This window comes from Phalangium opilio, unplaced genomic scaffold, assembly GCF_054372755.1.
Source record: "Phalangium opilio isolate 3A_F unplaced genomic scaffold, DU_Popi_V2 ptg000045l_1, whole genome shotgun sequence".
Taxonomy (NCBI): Eukaryota; Metazoa; Arthropoda; class Arachnida; order Opiliones; family Phalangiidae; genus Phalangium; species Phalangium opilio.
The window spans coordinates 6,255,458-6,280,359 of record NW_028324168.1 but is presented as its reverse complement, the minus strand read 5'-3'; the positions used below and the strand labels follow the sequence as shown (position 1 = coordinate 6,280,359).

At 33.4% G+C, this 24,902-nt stretch overlaps 2 protein-coding genes and 1 non-coding gene across 3 annotated transcripts; 1 reads left to right on the top strand and 2 right to left on the bottom strand.

The window, feature by feature from the left end:
• The first annotated feature begins 12,905 nt into the window (after positions 1-12,905).
• TRNAL-CAA (transfer RNA leucine (anticodon CAA)) lies at positions 12,906-13,026 on the top strand. Its single transcript has 2 exons — positions 12,906-12,943; positions 12,981-13,026. It is a non-coding gene; the product is annotated as a tRNA-Leu (tRNA).
• Positions 13,027-14,361: 1,335 nt separating this feature from the next.
• LOC149677117 (uncharacterized) lies at positions 14,362-18,886 on the bottom strand. The gene is made up of 8 exons (XM_089838122.1): positions 18,685-18,886; positions 18,390-18,466; positions 18,156-18,189; positions 17,782-17,976; positions 16,013-16,154; positions 15,695-15,906; positions 14,923-15,192; positions 14,362-14,790 (listed from the first exon to the last, which is right to left on the bottom strand). The coding sequence occupies exons 1-7, from the start codon at positions 18,724-18,726 to the stop codon at positions 15,034-15,036; spliced, it is 861 nt and encodes a 286-aa protein (XP_089694248.1). The 5' UTR covers positions 18,727-18,886; the 3' UTR covers positions 14,362-14,790; positions 14,923-15,033.
• A 992-nt stretch (positions 18,887-19,878) lies between these two features.
• On the bottom strand, positions 19,879-24,231 carry LOC149677116 (uncharacterized). Its single transcript, XM_089838121.1, has 5 exons — positions 23,821-24,231; positions 21,321-21,429; positions 20,753-21,173; positions 20,507-20,692; positions 19,879-20,390 (listed from the first exon to the last, which is right to left on the bottom strand). Exons 2-5 carry the CDS (start codon positions 21,426-21,428, stop codon positions 20,050-20,052), a joined length of 1,056 nt encoding a protein of 351 aa, XP_089694247.1. The 5' UTR covers position 21,429; positions 23,821-24,231; the 3' UTR covers positions 19,879-20,049.
• Positions 24,232-24,902: the final 671 nt, after the last annotated feature.

Sequence of the window (24,902 nt, the reverse complement as noted above, 5' to 3'; positions counted from 1 at the left end):
AACTACACAGTTAAGTCTATCTGGGAAAACTTTGGAGGGGACTTAGAGCCGTCTGTCTTTACGAGGCTAAAGATGGACGACATCCACAACCTAACCTATTGACCCGCAACGTTAGGCCTATTTTTATGCCGGGAGGACTAAATATGGTATACGGACTAAATACCCCCAAGACAAAAGACCCCCGGTCATAATCCCCCCCATTTTTAATAACGTACAAAATCCCCCCTCTCTCAAGACAAAATCCCCCGGTCATTTTCCCCCCATCGTAGTTAAGAGTACAAAATCCCCCCACCCTCTAGACAAAATCCCCCACCCTCTAGACAAAATCTACCCACCCTCTAGACAAAATCCCCCACGCTCTAGACAAATTCCCCGGTCATAATCCCCCGACAATAAAAAATACAATATCAATATTATCTAAAACACTGGAAGCCTCAGCGATCTGGTGGCGTAGTTAATTAATTAGCTGGCACCTTTTCCAAAATATTTTCCTATTAATTAGCTGGCACCTTTTCCAAAATATTCTCCTATTAATTAGCTGGCACCTTTTCCAAAATATTCTCCTATTAATTAGCTGGCACCTTTTCCAAAATATTCTCCTATTAATTAGCTGGCACCTTTTCCAAAATATTCTCCTATTAATTAGCTGGCACCTTTTCCAAAATATTCTCCTATTAATTAGCTGGCACTTTTTCCAAAATATTCTCCTATTAATTAGCTGGCACCTTTTCCAAAATATTCTCCTATTAATTAGCTGGCACCTTTTCCAAAATATTCTCCTATTAATTAGCTGGCACCTTTTCCAAAATATTCTCCTATTATTTAGCTGGCACTTTTTCCAAAATACTCTCCTATTAATTAGCTGGCACCTTTTCCAAAATATTCTCCTATTAATTAGCTGGCACCTTTTCCAAAATATTCTCCTATTAATTAGCTGCCACCTTTTCCAAAATATTCTCCTATTAATTAGCTGCCACCTTTTCCAAAATATTCTCCTATTAATTAGCTGCCACCTTTTCCAAAATATATTAGCGACCAACAAGGGTATGCCTTTTCCAAAATGTTATTTTTTACATTTGTTGGGGGGAATTTGTCCTGGGGCTGGGGGGAATTTGTCTTGGGGCTGGGGGGAATTTGTCCTAGGGCTGGGGGTATTTTGTCTTCATCATCCATTCGGGGGAAATTGTCCGGGGGATTTTGTCTCCTACCTGAGGGGATTATGTCCTTTTCTTCTCTAATGGGGGGATTATGTCCGGGGGATTATGTCCAGGGGGGATTATGTCCTACATTCACTAAATATGTACGCCTCAAAAATGGAGGCATAATTGAACCCGTAATTTTGTCGCCAACTTGATACCTCGCTAGTAAATTAACCCATGAATTAAATCCCCATCCATTGTTATTAAGGCGTAACGAAAAACAATGGTTATATTTATGTATGTTTAAATTCTAGTACGAAGTATTAATCCTAAAAGGATTGGACAGACAGTTAAAACACGCCTACCGTTCCATATGTTCTACGTTTAAAGAACAGAACAATAAGAGAGAATTGTTATTTAGTTTCAAAAGTAAGTTTTAATGATCTCAGACAAATGAAGAAGGCACGCACGACAATTTGAGCTGGGAGTTTTTCCGTTCGTAATTATCCGCAAATCACGATTAGGCTTAGGATTAGACATAAGCTTTCGTTGATTGAAAAGCCAGGTCCCATTGCACGCGCCCTGAGTATGAAAATTTATGATATTTTTTAGAGGCTGTGATCCAATATTTCTTAGGATGGGATTTAAGTATCATGTTTTAGCGCTTTTATTTTCGCTCCCAAAACCGTTACTAATTGTAAATTGCAAAGTAATGTTTTTATTTATGTTATTGCACCCACGTGTCTACCAAATTTTAATCTGTATTTGATTCTTAATGTATGTTTAATGCGTCATAATGATGTTTATTGTTGTGTTTTGTTGACCTGGGTACTATATGCAAATTTATTTATTAATTTTATTATGAATCCCCTAAACCTATGGCTTTTGATAAGCTCCAAATTGAATTGAATTGAACCGAGCTCCGTTTCTAACTCGACTATAGCTTCAATCTTAAGGGCAAAAACTCGCCCTTGACCAATAGCAATATCGCAATTTGGTCTTGATTTAAACTTAAAAAGAAACATATTAAAATCAACATTATTAATCAATGTCAAGGGTATCAGCAGTGCCAGGTTTTGAGTCAATTTAATTATAATTGAAATACATACAAACTGCTGTTAATTTAACACAGTTGATTAAAGAAAAGAAAGAAAAACCTGAAAACTAATATACTTTAATACCGGTAGTAATTAATCAGGGTGTGGTTAATTTTTTTTAGGCGCGTTAGAAATTAAGTAACTTTACTATATAGACGACCTTGCCAAATACAGGAACTTGGTCGTGATAAAAGAGAACTTGAAGTTGATTTAAAATAATAGCTAAATCTTGTTAATAAATGAAGGTGCACCCGGTCTGAGATTTTAACTTTAGTTAGTTATATTAGTGTATTTTTAAATGGAGTTGATTCGTGCTGTTTTATACTCAATTTAGATTAACTATTGGGTGTTACTCCGCTGTAGCGTCGGTCTTAGTGTAATTTCCCTTTATACTAGTACGAGATTGGGGTTGACATACCGTTTTTTTGTTATATATGGTAGGTCTCAAGGCTACTTGAAATATTATAATAATTTTAATTGGAACAACATAAGATTAAAGATTTATTATGGGAAATTCGTGGTTTCCCCCGACGTTCGTTATACGTGAACTTGGCGGTGGTTCAATCTTGATATCTTACCAAGGGTTTTTCAGTTTTCTACTTTCCTTGATTACCTTTTAGTTTTATTTAATTTTTTATTTTTAACAAATTTGGAATTTGTTATTAATCTTTTAAACTTTTACTTTCTTTGAAAGTGAGGATAAAGGAAGTTTGGAAATTTTCTTAATTTTTCTGGAGCGATCAAACGATTATTATGTATGTTTTTTATTTTCTTCACCGGAATTAGTTTTAATTTTATTTTATTATCGCTCCCAAATTCACGTTTTTAATTCTACTATATCTTTATAAATCACGATTTATCTTCGTTTTGATATTAATTTTTTATTTTTTAATTATTATTTACTGCCAGTTGTTGTTTTTTAAAGTGTTTTTTCGTGTTTTGATTATCTTTCTGTTCCTAAAAGGATTGGTTTTAAGGGTTCTATGAAGGAATTTTGTAAGTATAGCTTTGGGGGGAAAAAAGTGGGTTTGGCGAATAAGATGCCACGTGGAAATATGCTAAGCCTAATTTTCAAAAACCTATTTAAGGTCTATTTAACTAACGAGAAAACGTGAGTTTATCATCTTACATAGGGGTTGGGTCTATTGAAAGAGTCGGAAGTATATTTGGATGAGAACAAGATAATTCTAATTTAACCCTTATTCAGACTAGGATTACTTAGCCGCAATTGGTTTACAGGGTTCGTATGGTTCCTGGATAAGTCAGGGGTTTAGTTTGGTATACGCGCATGATTTTCCTATAATAAAGAAGAGGCAAACTATAAGGCTGGGACGCCTGTCTTTACATCCGGAGGTGTAAAGATGGACGTTCTGGTCTTGTTAGGCTAATGTGGAACACATTCCTACTGTTAATCATCCTACTGTTGAACACACTGCATGGGACGTCTGTCTTTACATCCGGAGGTGTAAAGATGGACGTTCTGGTCTTGTTAGGCAAATGTTGAACACATTCCTACTGTTAATCATCCTACTGTTGAACACATTCTTACTGTTAATCATCCTACTGTTGAACACATTCCTACTGTTAATCATCCTACTGTTAAACACATTCCTACTGTTAAACACATTCCTACTGTTAATCATCCTACTGTTAAACACATTCCTACTGTTAATCACCCTACTGTTAAGTTGCGTCTGCTAAACCGAACCTCAGCATGTTAGAATTCAACCATTCTCTTTTGGGGGGGGGGGGGGTAAGAGTTTATGACTAGCAGACGCCATTAATAAAGCAATGGCGGATGGCATAGTAGTCCTTGATAGTTTTTAAGACTAATTAATGCTTTTATTTTGTAATAAGAGATTATTATTATGTTTTATTAAATATTTTTCCTTTTATAATTAGAAAAAGGCCGTTCTTTTAAAGGATAATGTTATGTTAAAGGAGTTTTATCTCATCCGGATTTTAATTCCACCGGCAAATTCAACTTCCAAATCCGTTTAAAATTAGTATCGAAAGTTTCCTTAATTCATTCCTTATCTTTAAAAAGCCGCAGCCACGCTTATGTTTTCCTAGGCACGTTCCAAACACAATTTAACGCGGATAAAGTTATGAATGATATTTTAAATCTATCTCCCCCATCGGCTTTTTAAGATATTCAAATATTTTTGTATATATAAGAAAATGGCTGGTTTAAATATGGAATAGGTATCAATCACTATTGACGGTCTTAATACCGGTGGGGTTTTTATATATATTTATATATACAGGGTGTTTCTGATAAGTCTGTAAATAAATTAAGGGGTTCGTGTTCTTTGGGAAATCGATTTTGAGTCGAAAATGTTCTGTACTTCTATCTATGACATTTTGTTTGCCCTAACGACCACTGTTTTCGAGTTAAGATTGGATGGAGTATTTTACGGATGCCCCCTTAAATTTAATTAAGAAACTGATTAAGACAATGATTATTTCATAATTTAATTAAGGGGTCATCCCTAAAACACTCTTGAAAATCATAACTCGAAAACAGTGTCCCTTTGGGCAAACAAAATGGAGATAGAAGTACAGAACATTTTCGACTCAAAATTGATTTCCCAATGAACATCCTCCTTAATTTATGCATGCAGACTCATCAGAAACACCCTTTATTTTTCTAGCGGTAATTTGTAATCGCCTTGAACCTCCTATTGAGTTAATTAAAAGCGATTCCATTTCCTCACATGTTCTTTTGATATTTTCTTCCCCTTCAAAGAGAGACCCATCGATGGTTTATTTAAAACTTTTTGGCGCATTTTTCTTTTTAATCCATATTTTTGGGTCTAAATCTAATATGAAAGAGGGTTAGGAAAAATATTGGTTTGAAATGCGGAAAGTTTTGCTTGCTTATCGATTTTGTTTTCTAAATTCTAAATTTAAATATCTTAAAAAGGTATTTATCATTAATTATTCTTTTAATGGTTATAATTATTTGCTCGTTATTTGGCTTCGTAGTGGTTCTTTCTAGTGTTTAATTTACAATAAAATCTATAGGGTAATTGCGTAACTAAGACAAAGTAGATCAACCAATAATTTAAAATTAAATAAATGAAAAAAAAAAATAAAAAAAAACTTCTCTAATGAAGCTTACACTAATTAAAATTTATTACTTCTACTAAAGAGCTAGCTAGCTTCGGTTGCGTTTATTAGGTAGCCACTTTGTTAACAAACTTTTATTAAAGGTTTTCAAGAATTGGCGATTTTTAAAATTTAACTCTCAAGTTACAGTTTTTTTTTGTTTTTTGTTTTTGCTTGCGAATCGATATAATGATCTAGATCAATTATGATTATTTAGTTTTAACTAAACACAATTTTTTTTCGCTGTTGCATACGGAAGTGATTGAAACGAATGGAATAAGTGGGTATATATTGAATTTATAGGTTTGTTTTTGGTATACAGGGTGTTTCTCATAAGTCTGCAACTAAAAATCGCTAAAAGAGCATTTACCCCTTAAATTATAATACCAGACTTATTAAAAACACCTTGTATGTCTCTTCATTTAATATTTATAAGGGATTTTCTTTTCTTTTTCCCTAGATAAATAAATTTTAAATTTATTTCAAAGTATTTTTCTTAAGAAAAATCGATTTATTTCTATCCTAATAGCCTATAGAGAGAACCTTTTAAAGTTTTTTTTTTTACCACTTAGTGGGGATTATTAAGAAGGGTAAATTTAAACTTAATGTTTATAGGCCTAGTGTTTGCCCACGCTCGTGACACACCAGCGATCTTTATGTTTTTGCTACCTATAATCCTTCACGCGCACGATTTAACCAATCAAAGCCTATATATCGACCAATAAGGCTTAACTTTTTAACCCCGGTTTTTTAATATAACCGCGCATATTTTATCACCCATGTGAATACATCGCATCTTATTATTACGCAAAAGCAACGTCATTAAACTTAAACGATGTGAACCTAACGCGGACAGACATCACGTTTTACTTTAGTACGTGTTGTTTAAAAGTCAACAATGGGTCCATATATTTTCATTGTCTACAACTTTGCAAGTCTAAGTCTGCCCTGTCTAATATTAAATGTTTTTAAAAACATTTCCGAACTATCTCCATCGTCTCCTGCACGTCTTCCAAACCCTCCCCTCTATTGTACGGGTCAAATTTGACTTCGAAAGAAATAATTAAGAGGTCAAAGGTTATCGTAATATCAATTGGACCGCGTTCGAATTACCGATTTAATTATTATTATAAATATTCAATTAGATTCATTTAACGATGCGCATCGCTTGAATGAATGAATGAAAATGAAGGGGATGTTTTGACATCTAATATCTTTAATCGGTATAGTCCCCTTTTTTGCCTTATCTTTTTAATATCTGTTCGTGGATAGTGAATTAATAGAGGGGAATCAATGGGAGGACGTGTCAACTGGTGATAAGGAAACCCTAATTTTTCGTTAAGTTTATCTCTATTCGTTAGGTCATCTGGATTTAAATTAGAATTGGATTAAACTGAAGTTATCTATCAGCTTATTGGGTAAATTAACAATTAATTTAATTAAGTTTGTTTACGCTAAATATGCCGGCGAATCACTATGATGAATTCTCGCTTAATTAAATTCGGGAACATTTTATGTAAGATTTAAGCGAGTATCCATTCCTTTCATCTTTACCGCTCCATCATAATTTTATGTAGAAAATATTTATCTATTAATATTAAGCAATGCAAGATCATATTTTACTAAATGCGTTCAAATGGCTTAACTCAAGTCGTACTTGCATTTAAATTGATTACTTAACATATTTAGTTTTTTAGGTTTATGGAACTGATTCTCCTATGAATTTATGACTATAATATAATTGGGGTAAAGTATATATGCCCAGTTAATATACAAAAACAAAATTACATGTTTTTCTTATTAAACTAACACATTTCATACGATCCTTTATACCTTTAATTAACCAACCAGTTAATTAAAAACAAAAAACACCCCCACCACAACTGCATGCGTGCACGTAGCTTAATTGTTAAAACGAACTAATTACTCTTAATTACAACACAGAAAGCGCCAAAATTCCTTAAGAAAAAAAAAATAATACTAGAGATGAAAAAGATATATTCACACTTACTTTTGTTCCGAACATGTTTTCCTTGGAGTTGATTTTAAAAAAATAATCTTTAACCAAAAATTCTCTTGGTATAAGAATCCGCCGGAATGTCCGCTTATAATAAATACACCCTCACTTCTTATTAAGAATTCACCGAATAAATGGTTTTGTAGAATAGATAATAGTTTTTTTTTTTTTTTTTCAGTTCACAAATATCGCGGACGTTTGGAAGGTGAACCAGTTCGGTTTAAATTTTTTTATTTCACTTACAAAACGTTTTTTGAAGACAAGACAGAGAAATCGAGCGCGATGTTGATGGATAGATAAATACAGATAGAGAAGGAAATCTTCTTTTTGGAAATTCCAAACTTTCACCGCGGCGCTACTCTGCTCTGCTTCTTAACGTCCCTGTTTGAACACTCACTCACTATATAACACTCGTTATGATTCCCGCCTAGTACATATTACTCGTTTTTATAGTGTCGGCCATTTTTAATCCCAAAGGAGAGTGAAAAAAGTAGGGCAGATTTTTCTCTCCTCTCTCTAAAACTTTACTTTTGATTGCACTATATGCTATACTTTTTGGAAAATGGTAACACCACCACCACCACCCGACCTACCGACGTATTGGCACTCAACTTTCAACGTTTTGATTTGGTTGGGGGGCAGGGGGGGGGGTTGTGGAATGAATGAGACGATGTTAAGAATATTTTATTATTTCACGTTACACACCGGTGACCACTAAATTATAAAGAAAGTGATTTTTAATTTTTTTTTTCTTTTACTGAGAAAAATGGGATTCATTTTTAATGATTTATTTATCGGATCGAATTGATGATGGATTTTGTTTGCGTGGGTTTGTAACTATGGCTACGTGAGATATGGGTTGTTCTTAACAGTTTTGGGGGATTGGTGTATTTGGGCTGTCGGATAAGATAAGGCTGATAATTATAAATCAGGGTTCATACAAACCGGGAAAACCTGGAAAAATCAGGGAAATAAATAGTTGACAAAAACCTCAGGGAAAATTCAGGGAAATTTCGAATTTTTAGCAAAATTCAGGGAAATCATGGAAATTTGCGTCAAACAGGGGCCCAGTAATTAAGCAAAATGCTCATAATCATACCCTCCATAGGATTAACATTACTCTATACTTTGGAGGCTCATAACTTTGGTTATATTAGAGATACGGGGATGTTTTTTGAGTATGTTATGCCCCCCCTCCTTTGTTAACATTTGCTCCATAGGATACTCCATATACGGGAAAAACCTGGAAAATTCAAGGAAGTATATGGGGAAAAACCTGGAAATCTCAGGAAAATTTGTTTTCCAAAAGTTTTATGAACCCTAGATAAGAAATGGCAGCCTGGATCGTATTCATAGTTTACACAAGGAGGCTTGGCTCTTGACTCCACGACAGAGGCTGGCTGGTTTCCTTGTGTAACACCTGAAGCCCTGGCCTCTTTGTGTAAATGGTATGAATCCTCCTTGTTTGAAAACTATGTATAGTGTTTGAGGTACTTGCATTTTTACTTATAGAACCGGGGTTACAAGGTGTTATGTAAATTAGGCTTAGCCAATGTTAATCTTAAGGAGAGGACGTTTTTGCTTAATTACTCGGACCCTTATTGTTGTACCATTTTATCGATTTTAATTGTTTAAAGGGACTACTTGTTTTTGGGGAAGGGACTAGATCGCATTCAGATTGACTCACTGGTTAACGCGTTTCGACGCGGTGTAATCAGGCTTGCTTGATTACCGTTTAATTACAGGAAACGTTTTTTTTATTTATTAAAGCTCATTATTCGTTTTACTTCGGTAACTTCTTAATCGGGGACGTTACTGATCAGGTGGTTCCACCTTAATTAATATTAAACATTATGGTAAAGAGAAGACCACTACATTTCACTTTAGTGTAGGAAATGAAAACTTAATTTATGCTTCGGCCGTAATAGGTAAATTGATTAGCAGAGTTGTTTCGCATAGATAGAATGAAGTATTCCCAAGATTTGGTTGGTCCTTATTTACTGTAAATATTTACATAAAGTACCATAATTTGATAAATATTTTTGAAATTATTTACACAAAGTTTTATCGCCTGTTTAATCAAAAGAAACGTTTCTTAATGCATCTCATTTTCTGATTATTATTTTTTCATTAAATTAATAATTTATTATAGAAGGCCTCACATTCTAGCATTAATTAATTCCAATTTAATTTAATTTAATGCCTCCCTTCGGGTAATCACTCAAATCACCCTATATATTTTCGTGTCACTCTTATATCTATTATATCGAAATGATAACGATTCTACGGAATTATTGACACTTTAATAAATAATATCCCGTATCGGATTTCCTCCTGCGTCCAAATTTCCTGTTAAGGTTTATTTACTGTAGGGAAAAAAATAATAAATTTTTCCGTTGAATTATATATGTCTAATTTTCTCCAATTTCGAATTTGGAGCGGAGGTGAACTAAGATATCGCGTGGTCAGTAACGTCGGTCACTCCCATGTGAGAAATATTTATTATAAATTGGGCCCTATTGTTTATATTGTTCTCACGTCTTATAGTTTAGTTTTAACACTGTCCCTTAAAGGTATTGCATTGTCTGTGTTAATGTTTTCATTTGGGGTGTTATTTGAACCTCATTATAGACGCCTTAATCAATATTAATCCATTTTTTATTTTTTCAATTCTTTTAAGGTGTGCGATTAATGATATTGTGTTGATTATTTCAATATAACTTAGATATATCTATTGGTTTTAATTTGGAGGTTTTTTTTTTTGAATTCCTTCTGGGTTGTTGAAATACACAATGAGTAGTTGATCTACTTTATTTTGAAATTAATTATATTTGGAATGCATATAGCCAGTAGGAATAATTTTGTAGCCGTTTTTTCAACGTATCTACTATCTAGCTAAGATGATTTTGTGGGAAAAGCTATAGAATTTTTACCTAGCTAATAATTTATCACTCCTCGTGTTAGTTTGCTTTGCTAAATTAATTGATTAAAGGCTAACAACCTTCAATCATGATCATGAATTTTAATTATACCACTTCCTTATCCTTCAAAATCTATTTAATTAATACTCTTTTTTTTGGGATTTTTTCCGAGGAAAATGAACTAATAATAATTATAATGAACCATATTTTTTGACACCTACGCTTAGCTTACAGTCGCGTTATCTTAAATTATGTAAGAAGGTTTTAAACTAGCTTCCTTATTTTTTTCTTTGACGGGGTAAGTTTTTATTCATAACTTCCAATTCAAATTAAACCAAAAAAAGAAATTTATACACTTTTACTTTTAAATCTTGGAATTTTTAACCCAAAATATAAACTGAACGAATTTCAATTTTTATTTTTTATTTTTCTAAATTTGGACTTTTTGGAAGTTGTGGAGAAAAATTAATAAATGGAAGTCGCTTTGGTATATTTAAGTTTTGAGGAATTTTGGGTAATATAAAGAGTTTGGGCCTTTGGTTGACGTCTGTATTAGGGAGGGAATATTATTTAAATTTAATTGAAGTTAAATTACATTTCAATTAAACCAAGATTTGATAGTAATTTAATTTTTGATATTACGCGAATTTATTCCATAACCAAAATTTCTTTATTAATTATATTATAAAAAAACTTTGGTAAGATTAATTAAAATATTGAAATAAATTTTTTATTTCTTTGAGAAAATGCCGGTAGTTCTTTATCACCCATTTCATTGTAAATAAATCACTTTTGAATAGAGAAATATTCAATTTAAAAACCGATTAAATTGAATGATGTTCGCGATTACAAATTATAAATTTTTCGGCGAGTTTTTGTCTGTTAAATAAAATTTGTGCCTGCCTGGGGGAGTACGGCACTTTTATCCGCTTGTTAAAATCAATGGTAGATGGGTAGAAATTTAGTAAATTAGTGGAAAATCGGTTCTTTTTAAAACGATAGAAGAGATCCATTTATTTCATTACGTAGAAAAGACTTGAACAATTCTTTTTTATCTTACTTTATTTTTTTTTTATCTCGCGGAGATATTCTTTTTCTCATTAATAATAATTTGAACAGAAATTCTTCTTTATTTTTTATTATTTTTTTAGGATTCCTGCGTGGGAAGATAAACAACTTTAAAATGGTCTAAGAACTTTTAGCTTTTAAGAATTTAACCAAAACATTATAAGAGTTTTATCCTTATATACCATAATGTTCTACGGATATTTTAAACATTATAGTTTATGGAATTCAATTTACTTATTTTTAGGTTTTTTTTTATTTTTTTACGAATATTTTCAATTTTTTTACTGTTTATTTTAAATGTGAAATAGACTATTCCATGAATTACTTGAAAAGAAACCAACGCACAGGGGATGGAAGGGGAGGCCATCTTAGGTTATTTATCTGGCGTCAACCAAGAGGCAACGCCAGACGGAGCTAGCCCTAGCGGTGCTTCTTGGCGCAGAGGGAAATAACCACCCAAGAAGGTGACCTCCTCGCACCTGTGGTGTCTGAGCACTTCTCTTCTGCAATTAATTAAATAGTCTATACGCTGAGAATCTTACACCGTGAGAACAGTCGGTGATAAATAGGGGGTATAATTAAAGTAGAGATATTAGTTTCGCCACTATTTTTAACTATTAGTACCTACAAAGTGTACATTTAGGCTTAGCTAATGACTCAGAATACTAAAATAAAGGGGTCCTAGTATTTTATTATAATCACTTTAAATTAATATCTTTAGAGAAAACTTTCGAATTTTCTATTGTTTAAAAAATATGAAGCGTGGAAAATTGGTTCTATAGATTTATTAAAATAAAACATTTCTTTAAAAGTTAGTTTAAATAACGCTATTTTTAGATAAAAATATATTATTTAATAGATAGTAATTATTGCATTTTATATCGCCTTATTTTATAATATTTTGAAGTAATTAGATATTTTTTTGGCAAAAACATTCGCAAAGATTCAATTTCCATTTCCTCAAATGTTTTAACAGTATTTTTCTTTCTTCAATTCTTAGTTTGAAACTTTAAATTGAAGAAAGTTACTTTGAGTTATTTGATCCTAATGCTTTTATATTTTTTTAAAGATAGATTAGTTGCTAGTCAGATAAATTTTCTGTCCTTAAATGGGGGCTACGCCTTGACTTTTATTAAAAAGGACATTAGACAAAAAATGTACATTTCATTTTCCAGGATATCATTTTTACATTTTCAAAGTTTTAATCATAATGAAAAGTGAACCGTTATGTCTAAAGGCTTATCTTATAGCTTATTTCTTTAGTATACCTAATTACGTATTAGTATTACATTACATACCAAATTCTGAAATTCATTATCTATCAAACATAGAGGGTTAAAACATAAATGAAATAAATTTGAACTTAAAAATAAAGCCTTGAGGTCTGGCGCCTTTTTTCAGTAAATACTACTTCCTAATATAATCCACGTGATTTTGATAAAGAGTTTTTAGTTTTGGCGCGTTTAGCTTAAATAATTGCGCGGGTTTTACCTCGAAGTGAGTCACGTGATGACGCGCCTATTAATTTGTCGTTTAGAGGAGGAATTAGTATGTCAGGATGGCCGAGCGGTCTAAGGCGCCAGACTCAAGGGATTAAAACCCTTATCTCTCAATGAGAATCTGTGAATTCTGGTCCTCGTATGAGGGCGTGGGTTCGAATCCCACTTCTGACAAATAATATTTTTAATAATTATATTAATTACTGAAATGCTAGTCAACCCCAAACACGCGTCAACAATGGGGGGACAACCCCCTGAACTACCCTTTGTGATATAATATATAATTTTTTATCAATTCCGTCAACGACGGAGGAGACATCTATGGGTCTCTAAATTTACGCGCTTATTTCAAAACGTTACTCGGTTGGTCCCATTTCCATCTCATTCATTTATTTAGGCTATTAATTTTAAATGCATTTTATTATCTTGACGGCGATACTTTGCAAGAAATATTTAGTCAGATCTTTAAAATTCCATATTTTATAATGAAACTGTTCGTGATTTTTCGTACCGTTTTAAAATTGAGATGTTTCGAGATAAAATAGCGTAACGAAAACGTTCTTGTAGAGGTTACGGGTGTAATGTATTGCCTAAGAACCAGGTTAAAGTATTTTGTTGAGTAATAGGGTCTGTCAAGATCATAGGCCACGATCTAGGCGGTTTCCAATTACACCCTTTCGACTTAATGACCTTTTAAACGGTTACAATGCATTTTGCGATAACCTAAGAAAAACGTAAAATTATTAATTGGATGCTACATAAATTATTATTTTATGATGTTAATTTTGAATTAAAAATCGAAAGTCAACGATTGATACGTGTTCTTGCATTCTCTTCAAGAACATAACAACTACTTTTTTTCCATCATGATGAAATAAAAATTATTTCAAAGATATTTGAACAAAACGTTCTAAAAAATGTACTGTTATTATTTAAAATTAAGTTAGAACATTTGATTATTACGGATGTGAGGTTTTTTTTCTCTTCAAACCTAGATTTTTAAAAACCCAAAATTTAAGAAATTAATAATATAGAATTAAAATTCGTCCAATACTAATGTTTTTTTTTTTTTTTTTAATTTTTTTTTTCAAAATATTCTAAAACAAAACCTAACGGAAGGAAAATAACAAAAAAAAAAAACGGCTATGTATTCTGCATCAATGATTTTACGTGATTCTTTTCAGTTCTTCCTATTGGTCAGTTTAGGTTAAACATCATTTAGTCCTTTCATTGGTCACGCTTCACCGACGATATAGAAACGATTGGTTTTATTATTTTTTTTTTCACTAACAGGAAGTGTGAGATTAACTTGGAAATCATTGTTTTAGATTCTTGTATGTATGGTAAGGTTATCCATTTTTTTTTTGCTCCTATTGAAATTTGAAAAGCGCGCGAAAAATTGGCGGGAAAACTTTTCCATCCTTGGCGGTCTTGATAGTGCCGACACCTATTGGCCTATTCTGTAACAAAACTAATATGATTTATTTTGTTTACTTAAATTAATTTTAATTTAGAGAGGGGAAAAAACGGTGCATTTATTTTAGTTTAAATTGTTACAAAATTAACAGTAATGATAGTTTATTTTAACTATGGAGTAATAATATGTTTATTCATCTACTATCATATTGCTCCATGCATTTCGCATATTCGTAGTTTGAAGTTTATAATGAACTCTCTAGAGTCTCGTTATTATTTTATGTTTTTCAGAAAGAGTTGTATTTCCAATCAATCGTAGTTGCCAGCTCAATTATGGCTACCAAACAAGCAAGGCCTAATAGAACAGCATATAGGATGAAGGCCATTTTCAGGCTTTTTAACTGCAGTGGACTGCAACTATTTTCAAATGTTGCATGAGGTGTTTCCACGTCGATACCCCAAACTCTTTTTAAGTAACGGTACCAAAGGGTAACTTGACTTGACTCGAAAAATGAGCGTAGTCTAATATGCAAAGTAGAAAAAGCATATTAAAAGGTCACGTAGGGTTAGGTTATTTCCCTGACCATTTATTGGGCTATGGTCATAGGGCAAGTTAGGTTAAAAAGCACTGTTCACTGTTCAGTAACAACCCACCTTTTGTTCACTATTTTCAAAGCTTCCCGATTTATTTTCTTGTTAACCATATAAATTAACGGTTTTTCAAAGTACTTGGTTGAACTTATATGCATTTGGTGCTGATAAGATTTAAAGAGTTTCATCGCCACCGACTCTCGCGTCAAAATCTATTTGGGATATCATTAATGATAGATCATTGAAAAATACTCCTTTGCCAGCACTAAAAGGATAACAATCATCCCCTGTACGTTTCGTCAAGTCGCAAAGCATGATCATCTCCGTGTCGTTCTGAAAATTAATGTTATCAGAAGTGGATAATAGAAGAAGGATGACACTCTTTATCCTCTTAATACTTAAGTTACGCAACATGATTATTCCCCGGCTCACCCCACCCTTTTTGTTTGCAAATTAAACAAGCGCATGCGCCTTGGCAAATAATTAAGCTAAAAATGTTAATCTGATGTTTCGGGAAGAATCACGTTACAATTAGCCTTATTCCTGATTAGCGCCACCTACCCATAGCGGCGACTTTGAGAACTAAATCTGGTGACGTCACTGACGGGCACTCTCGGGGTCTTACCAAAAATGACGTCACCAGATTTTAGCGACATCTGGTTGGCTTGCCGATTACAGTAGATCTCAAAGTCGCCGCTATGGGTAGGTGGCGCTGATCAGGAATAACTCTAAATGTCCACCCACTTTGTGCAGGTGCACTTCTATTATTATAAAATTCTGGTACAATTTACCGGAGTAGTTCTTTATTATTCTTGATAGTAAAATGAAAGTTTACCGAATGGCAAATGTTGTATTCCTCGTTTTCTATTACAGTCGCGCATCTTTCAGTAGACCGAATAAGATCAGGTATTGAGTCGATAGAGACCTTTTTGGTAGCTGTATAACTAGCTGTCAGAACACTGCTGAAAATGTTGATGATGATCAAGATAAGTAAAATCCAGAGTCCGGTAATTATTCTTACAGCTGGTAGTTTTGCGATGGGAAAGTCTTAACAAGAAAAAAAAATTTTGCCACAAATTTTTAAACTCTACAACTTGTAGCCAGATATTTTCATCGGTCCATTGTAACCGTTTTCTCTCAATTTGTAACTTACCTTTTCCCAAAATAGATCCAAAGTAATCAAAAATTTTGTGTGAAAGCAAAAAACACTTCTTATTCTTTAATCCAACAATCCGTTTTTCTATAATCTCAACCATCATCATGAAGAAACTAACGCCAAGCAACGCTATGTATATCTGAAAATGACACCAAAACACTGAATTAAGGGATAACGTCTGTACATATTAAACAATATAGAAGTAGCTTTACAGAAATATTAGCTACTAGTTCATTTTCTCGGTTATAACAGGTTCACGAAAGCAAGAAGTGATATCTAGTTTATTAGGGAGACCGGAGAAGGTATAAGATGCCTAAATATTCGCGTGCCATAGTCCTAGCCCCCTTTTCAAAATCCAAGGGGGGGGGCGTAAAAGGAGGCCGCCGGGCTATTTCGCTGCCTCTCCTCAGTCGGAAAATACGTAATTTTCGTCATTCGCGTCGCGCTGACGTGAGTTTTCAAGAACCAATGAGATGCTGGTTGTAATAGGCGATTTTAAAAATGACGTTTCACATGTGCGCGCGCAGAAATTAGGGAGGGAAAAATGCCTTCCATCTCTGCTTTTTCCCCCGGCTACATATTTTGTATAGGGGACTTTTTGAAAAGGCCTATTTAGAGGCGGCGGGGATTAACTCCGGACCTACGTTTGGACTGAAGATAAAGCTGGAAATGTGCACGCGAATTTATACCTTCTCTCTAATAAACTAGATACAGGGTTCGTACGGAACCTGGATAACCTGGAAAACCTGGATAAGTCAGGGATATGGAAAATAGGGGAATAAGTCAGGGATTTAAAATGTTTTCCTAAAATGTCAGGGATATGTCAGGGATTTCGTTTTGTATATCAAACAATGTTCGAACAATGCTAAATATGAGCCAGGTGTGATAAAGTAGGCTCTGGTAAACACCTTAAAATGGTCAGGGACATTGCCAAAATTTGGTCAGGGATAACCTGGAAAAGTCATTGGTTTTTCAATGTAAGAATTTCGTACGAACCCTGTAGATATCACTTCTTGACGAAAGCTTAGGATTCGAAAATTACGGTAATTTTGGAAAATGGTAAATTACCGTTCATGGTAATTTACGAAAATTCAAAAATTAAATTCTATTGATAGTTTTTAAGCTAAATAATGAAAAATATCACTTGAACACAGCTATTCTTTTTATAGCATAGTATCTTACATTATTTAAACACCGAGTTTTGATGTTTGCAACTCAAAATACTTTTGAACAGCAACATCCATTTTTTCTTCTTACCAATTTTGCGAATTATTGCTGTTTCACGTTTTTAGAACAAAATTCTAGAGATGGGCCGATACCAGTTTAAACCGATGCCGATATGTCGGTTTAGTCAAATTTTGGTGCCGATATTGGTATCGGTATGGGCCCATCTCTAGAAAATTCTAACTACAGCTTTCCAGCTGAAGCAAACGAACTCGACAACAAGAATAGACGAGAAGTTCAAATTTCATTTCCTTAATCAAATTTTTCCCACGCTTGCCGTTTGACTTTTTATCACTTACTCATGTCTCATGGGAAGAAATAAGTGCGCATGCGCGGGTAGAGCAAAACATGGAGCTTTTACACCATTTTCCAAGTGAAGGAAATGAAAATTCGGTGGTAAATTACCAGGGTAATTACCGTTTTCGTAATTTACCCGAGAAAGTCGTAAATTACAGTTACCCTGGTAAATTACCATGGTAATTTACCGATTTAGAACCCTACGAAAGCTTGACGTTTTGTGATACGATAACAAGATAACTTACATCGTAGGAAATGTTTTTCATATTATTAAATGCTCCTGGATTATCGTTATTAATCGTGCAATTTTTCATGGAAAATAAAGCGCTGTAAGAATACATAAGTGGAACCGAATAATCGAAGGCTTCGTATACTTCGGGTAAATTTTTTAATGTTTCTTCGTGAGGATATGGCATCGGAATAGGAACGATGTCGTTTGTCTAAAAAGTAATTAACACATTTATTTGAGCCAAAACATATTTTTATTGATTGTGTATCGATAATAGACCAAAGCGTATTTTACTGTAGTGCAGAATTGGAAAACCTGGGTTTATATCTAAATTGATTTAAAAGGGGTGCATATGCTAAAATGTTATAATCCTTTGCTATAAATAGTTACGTAGTTTAAGTCTCCTGGTGGTTGACCGATGAATCTGTAAAACAAGAAATTAAAGTTAACACGATCAGTATTAAGAGGATACAGAGTGTCATCCTTCTTTAATTATCCCCTTCTTAATTGCGTATTATAATTTCTAGAGGATTAATAAATACTGAACTGATTTTGAGAGGGTTCCCGTTAGAACAGAGACTAGAGTTACTAAATGCCGCTTTAACTTTACTTCATTTTTCTCACCTTAATCGTTTATTGTTTTCAAATATGTAAAAATTCATTCTGTGCGTGGAATCGTACGGTTCTAGCCAAGGTTTTTCCTGCAAAAATGTTTTGATATTTTTATTTACCAGCAGCGTAATTTGAATATTGAAATATAATTCACAGTAATTGAAGTCAGGAAATAAATAAATATAATGACAATTGGGCCTAAAAACTCAAGGAAAATCGTAAAAAAACCTGGAAAAGTCAGGTAATGTAAATCTGAAATTTCCTGGCAACCCGTAACAAATTCTTAAAATGTGTAATTTTACATTACCTTTAAAGTTTGCCCTGTCAAATTGTAAATTATTTCCGACATAGCGGGTATAGGCAAACGCGTTATATACGCTTGATTTTAAAGATATCGTACAATGGGATAATTGTTAGGCGTAATAAAGGCCTTCTCAGCTCAAACACAGACTCGGAAAATAGACCCAGACCAACTAAGTATCTTTATTTTTCACAGTCTATCTATTGTTACCCGTAATTCGAGAACAATGCCTATATCAAAAGCTAACATTGATTACCATATACATATATGTAAATGTTTTTATTTTTGTCTCTCATATTATTTATGGTCCATTCTTCAATTACCGAAGCAAAGTGGACCTTACGTGACATGCACGCGCAATGTATAGAAGAAAACATTTTACGAGCTAGGTTAATTAAAAATATTGATCAAAAGTATAACTTTTATTTTCCCCCGAGTTAGTCCTATATTTTCCTATTAAAACACATTCTTTTTCCTGTTAATAATTAACTCCTATAATGCCGGAAAATGTTTTCCTATTTTTCCTATAAAGAATTTAAATTTTTGGCTGGGCTCGCTGTAATAGTGCTGAAAATATGTAATTTTAATTTTCATACCTTTAAAGTTTGCCCTGTCAAATTGTAAATTATTTGCGACATAGCGAGCTGCTATATGCAATGATGTTTCATACACTGAATTTCAAAATATTCGATAGTCGACGTGTAAGAAAGATCACCAGCAGATCACTCAGCTTAAACAAACACTCAATAAAGTAGTACTAATTTTTTTCTTCTTCTTTCTTTTCATGATATTGCTAGAGTTTATTTACTATTCGGTCGATAACGGGTTTTTTCTAGGATTGTGCAAAACTAGAAACTAACACGAAGAACAGTAAACATAGTTTATTGCCTCACATTATTTATGATCGATTCTGAAGACCATATTTAGACGAACAATTTACGTTTACGCACTTACTGGAGATACAACATAACAAATAATAACTTAGGTTAATTAATAATATTAACTTTATTTTTGGCTGGGCAGGCAAACCTGGTTGGGCCCGAGTGAAGTTCATTCCTTATTTAATGCATTAATGATGTTGGTTAAACTAAACAAATGTATTTCTCCTTTATATATATATATACCTTTTATTTTTTCTGTAATTTTCTCTTTTTCCTTTCAAGGTAAATTAGGTGTAGGAAAAACTGTAGAGGTACCACGTTGAAAAAAAAACAGCGAGCGTTTATTTTAGTTAACATTGTTACAAAAATTAATCGTAGTTTACTTTATTTTAACTGTTAAATTCATCTACGATCATATTACTCCATGCATTTCGTATATTAATTTTTATTACAATTTATCGTAGTTTGAGCAAACTAATTTTGAAGTTAACTATTTCTCTGTGGTATTTTCGGTTGAGGTAGAAGATGCTTCCGTTGTAGATGTAGTTCCTTCCGTTTCCGCTTTTTCGGTCGTAGTTGTGGTTTCAGCCGTGGTTGTAGTGGCAGCAGCGGTTGTAGTTGTAGCTGCAGTAGTGGTTGTAGTTGCAGCGGCGGTTGTAGTTGTTGGTGCCTCAGTAGTCGTAGTGGTTGTGATAGTTGCTTTAGGCGTAACTTCCTCAACGATTCTACTACTTGTCGATGCTGGTACAGTCGGTATTTCAACTACCACGCTTCCTTCCGTAGTCCCTTCCGGTGTTGAAGTGGTTGTTTCGTTGGTCGCAGTTTCATTGCCTACGCGATCAAAAACCAATCAGTTAAACAAGAACCGGTTCCTGTAATATTTAAACTAATATCTTTTAAGTTTACTGGCATGGACAAGTGGTGGGATTAATTAAGATATTTATTACCTGATGGAATGTTGTAATAAATAATCTGGTAGATGATTGGTGGAGGAAGAATTCCTTGGTAAGGATTGTATCCAAAGCCGAAAGGGTTTTGATTATGAACTTGTTGGTAGTGACCTTGAGGTCCTCGGACGTAGGTAGTCACTTGAGGCGTTACTTGCGGGATATGACGTGGAAATTGGTTGAAACCTACAGGACATAAGTGACATGAATTTATATGTTATTTGTCCATTACTCCAGCTTATTTACCAGTGAAAGGGAAACCAGCTCCATAAAGTTGATTAGGAAAGTTTCGCGGTAAATTTGGGAAACTTTGGAACGTCGTCTGTGGTACTTGAGGAAGTTGGGGTAATTGTAATCGTGGTACTTGTGGTACGGAGGCGGAGATGGACTTGGCTTGATTATGCCTTAAGGAATTGAATCCGTTGAATAAAAATGGGTTTAATTGTTGACTGGCTTGATGCTGTTCGAAACTGTTGAAGTAAAAAGAGTTGGGCAACTGAGAGGCGGCGATTCCGCTACCTTCTTGTTGAGTTGGAGAGGGTGTTGGACCGTTAGTTCCCGGTACTTGAGTTACAGTTTCAACATTAGCGGGGGCAGATGGTGCCGCGGAAGACAATCCAGAGGGTGGAGTCACCAGTAGAGGATCGAGGTTAGGGTTAAATGGCCTCTGAAAATAAAGGTGTGAAGGTGTATTTAACGATGCCAACTAAATGCCCTCTCAGACGGTACAACTTTTTGACCCATCTAGTTGAGTCAAAAGTTGTATTGTCTGAAAAGGTATATTAATTTGACTACAACATAAAAATCTTCTTACGAAAGTCGGTAATGGCGCCACTTCAGTCCTGTGTATGTTGAAATAACTGTATTGCGCTTGCGAATTTACTAGCACGAGAAACGTCGCTAAAACTATGAAACGCTCCATCCTAAAGTAATTATTTTATGAAATATATTTAAATTAAAATATTTAAGTGGGCAAATTTTAATTAACCCCCAAAAGAAAACCCCCAAACCGGCGTCTGTCAAAAATCCCGGCGGGAATTTAACAAAAAAGCCCACACCCTTTCGTTGAAATCATCGAAAAAAAGAAACCCTCCCTGGGGTCTTAAAATCAAAATCGACTTGAATGTCACGCGAAAGATTAGAAACTTAAGTTTTGGGATTTACACGGTTACTAGGTCAATTTTTCTTTAATTTTAAATTTTGTAAAAGAAAATTGAAACAAGTTTTTTTTTTCGTGATTTTTACGCCAAATTATTTTATTTATTTTTTTGGAAAAGACACAAGGTTTGACATTTGGTCTCTTCGTGACGAATTTCTGTCCTAACTTTTGATGAAAAAAAGGTTCTATTCGAGTTCCATTTCTATCTTTTATCTTTGTAAAACTATCAATTTACAGTTTTTTTTATTTTTTAAACATGAATTACAACTATATAGTTTAAATTTTGTTATTATTATTATTTTATATTCAAATCATAATGATGGGGAAACGAGTTTTAATGGTGACTTTATGCCTATAGGCGATTGTAAATCTATGTACTAGGTTACTTGACACCAAGTAAAAGGCTATGGGACCCTTCTTAGATATATGGTAATACACTCGGGTCGACTTTGTACATGCACCATATCCATTCCATATTGTCGTGAAATCACGTTTCTATGTTATTTTCTTAGGGTTTTTTCTCGTGAATCATTTATTATGGGTTTACACATTTACCGTTATTATTTTTCCTATATAATTTTTAATCCTGATCTATAAATTTATATTGCAAACCACGCCATATGCCTGGTATTTTAGAAATGAATTTTTAAAAACCCGATATTTCAACTTTTCAAGGTCTTAAATATTAATTTCTTTTCTTTTTTTAAGTTGGCGACGGTAAACAGGTGCAGATTTAAGGAAATAATTAAGGTCTTAATTGAGTTAATTACAATGACGTGGTGTGGGTGTGAATCAATCATAATTATTAACGGGGTCCTAACTCATGTCTAAGTGTTTACTAAATAATTTCTAATATGGGAACTTGGTTACTAAGAAATCCTTTCCTTCTTCAATTTCAAAATATATATATATTTTTTTTCTTTTAGTTTTGTTTATCATTTAAGATCACAGAGTTTTAGTTGAGGAGGCTGAATTTAAAATGAACGAAAAACAAATTTGACACCGTTAATGTTATGGTAAATTGAGTATTTATTAGTTTTCTTCGAAAACGCTCCTAGATTAATATAATGTGGTTGAGTCGAGGGGCAGTTCACTCTCGTTTTCGGAGTAGATTTAATTGATTGTTTTTAATTAGACTAATTATTATTAATCAAATTCCATCAAACAGGAAGGACGCTATGGACGGTACAGAAATAGTTTTAATTTAACTAATTGCGTATATTTTATGAATGACGAAGGAGTGAGCTGCCCCTCTTATTTGGGTGTTCCTACATTTGAAGAAATATTGAGATTAGAACTAAGAAAGTTATGATGTCACGAACCGGTTGATTTTATTTTTGAACTCGATTTGCTTACCAACTCAAATTAACCCTTTTATACGGTAAAAGAGCAACGGCACGCGTTATATTATGATAAACAAAACCTATATAGTAGCAACCATTAATTTGTAGTTAAATTGTAACTGATCAGGGATACATACAACTACTTGGAATCTTTGTGACCCCATATACCCGGGTTTGAGAATTTACTATCCGTCACACCTCATAATTCTCATGGCGTATTTATAACTGTGATTTCATTGGGTCTTCCCGAAAAATCCGCCTAGATACGTTGAGATAATTCTAAATGGCTGTGCGGTGATACTGATTACTATTAGCCATATGTATTAATGGGATAATATATTAATCGGGAATTATGGATCAAGAACAGTTGTTTTCTTCTTGCGCAAGCCTAAATTGTATCAAAACTAATCTACACCAAACTAGTTAACTTTATAATAGTTACGCAAGTTTTTGAAGGTTAAAACTTTCGCTTCTTTCCTAATATCAAGTAATTATCTCTTAAATAGAAGTTAAGTAATCAATCTAATTAATTAGTTCAGACTTTTGGAAAGTGTAGTACTAAATTAAATTACCATCTTATAGCCCACAAAATTAGATCTCCGCAAAATTAAATAATGATGAATTAATGAATCTTACACTATTTTTATTAATCTTACCAACGTGCTAAGAAAGTATCGTTTAAACAGGGCTTATATAAGAAAATAATAATAATTTAAATTATAATATCCTACTAAATATTCAAGTTTCGCGAAATAAAAATTCGCATTTTAATATTACGTGTAATCATAATTGAAATAATTTAACTGACTTACCTGTGGTGGTAAGATATTCCGACGGAAACGCTTTAGTTAGTTGTTCCAACTTCAAATCCTTGGGAGAAAGTGAGGCGAAATAAGCCGGAGAATCGGATGATATTACTTTTCCCCACTATAAAAGGGTTAATTTTAATTTCTTTTTCAACTTAATTCTTGAAAAACAGCGGGGATTATTGAGAAGAGGGAGGGCAGGGCCGTGTTGGTTAAATGATGGATCCAGATACAATCTAACTAACCACTCGCTTTTAAAGAAGGTCTTCGAAAAATGGGGAGTTTCCGACGACGTCTAGCCGAAAAAGAAAATACTATATAATCCTTTTCAAAGATTCGATATACTTTCACTGTTAATCTTTTAGTTTACCAAAGAAATGAAAGAAATAAAAAAATAGTAGCCCTCGATGGGCGCGGTGCAGTCGCTAACAAATCACGTTTAGCTTGCTTTTTCCATCTGTTTCTAAAGCACCGTTAAGTTTATTAGGTCGGACCGGGGGAAATCTTTCTTCTTTTTTTATATTTATATCGGAATGCATACAGCTTTCTGGAATCAATGTGTAGTCGTTTTGTACTAATAATGTATGACGGATTTTTCCTGGCGAATAATCTATCTTACTGCCTTTTGCACCTTGCGCGCGCCTAATAACTCGCCTTGCTATCAACCAATGAAATAACAGTTCTAGAATGACGTCACATGTGAGTTACGAGGTGTGAGGTAAGCTCTCAAGTCCGGCCCACAATACCCGCGTAGAAATTAACGTGGGGCACACTTATTTATTCCAATTAGCTTTATGCATTCCTGTTCATATATATATATATATATATATATATATATATATATATATATATATATATATATATATATATATTTGTAATATTCTTTCTTTCGTCATAACTGGTCCGGATCATTTGTTACATCCCACTAATTTAGTTCGTCTTAACTTTAATTGTTCCGGAATTATCTTTAAAATAATTTCAGTTTCCAGCTTTCTTTAGGAATATGTTTTTGACCGATTATGGTCTCATTATGTCATTGCGGGAGATGCATTCTTAAGAAGCTATTGAGATGTTGAATAATTTATATT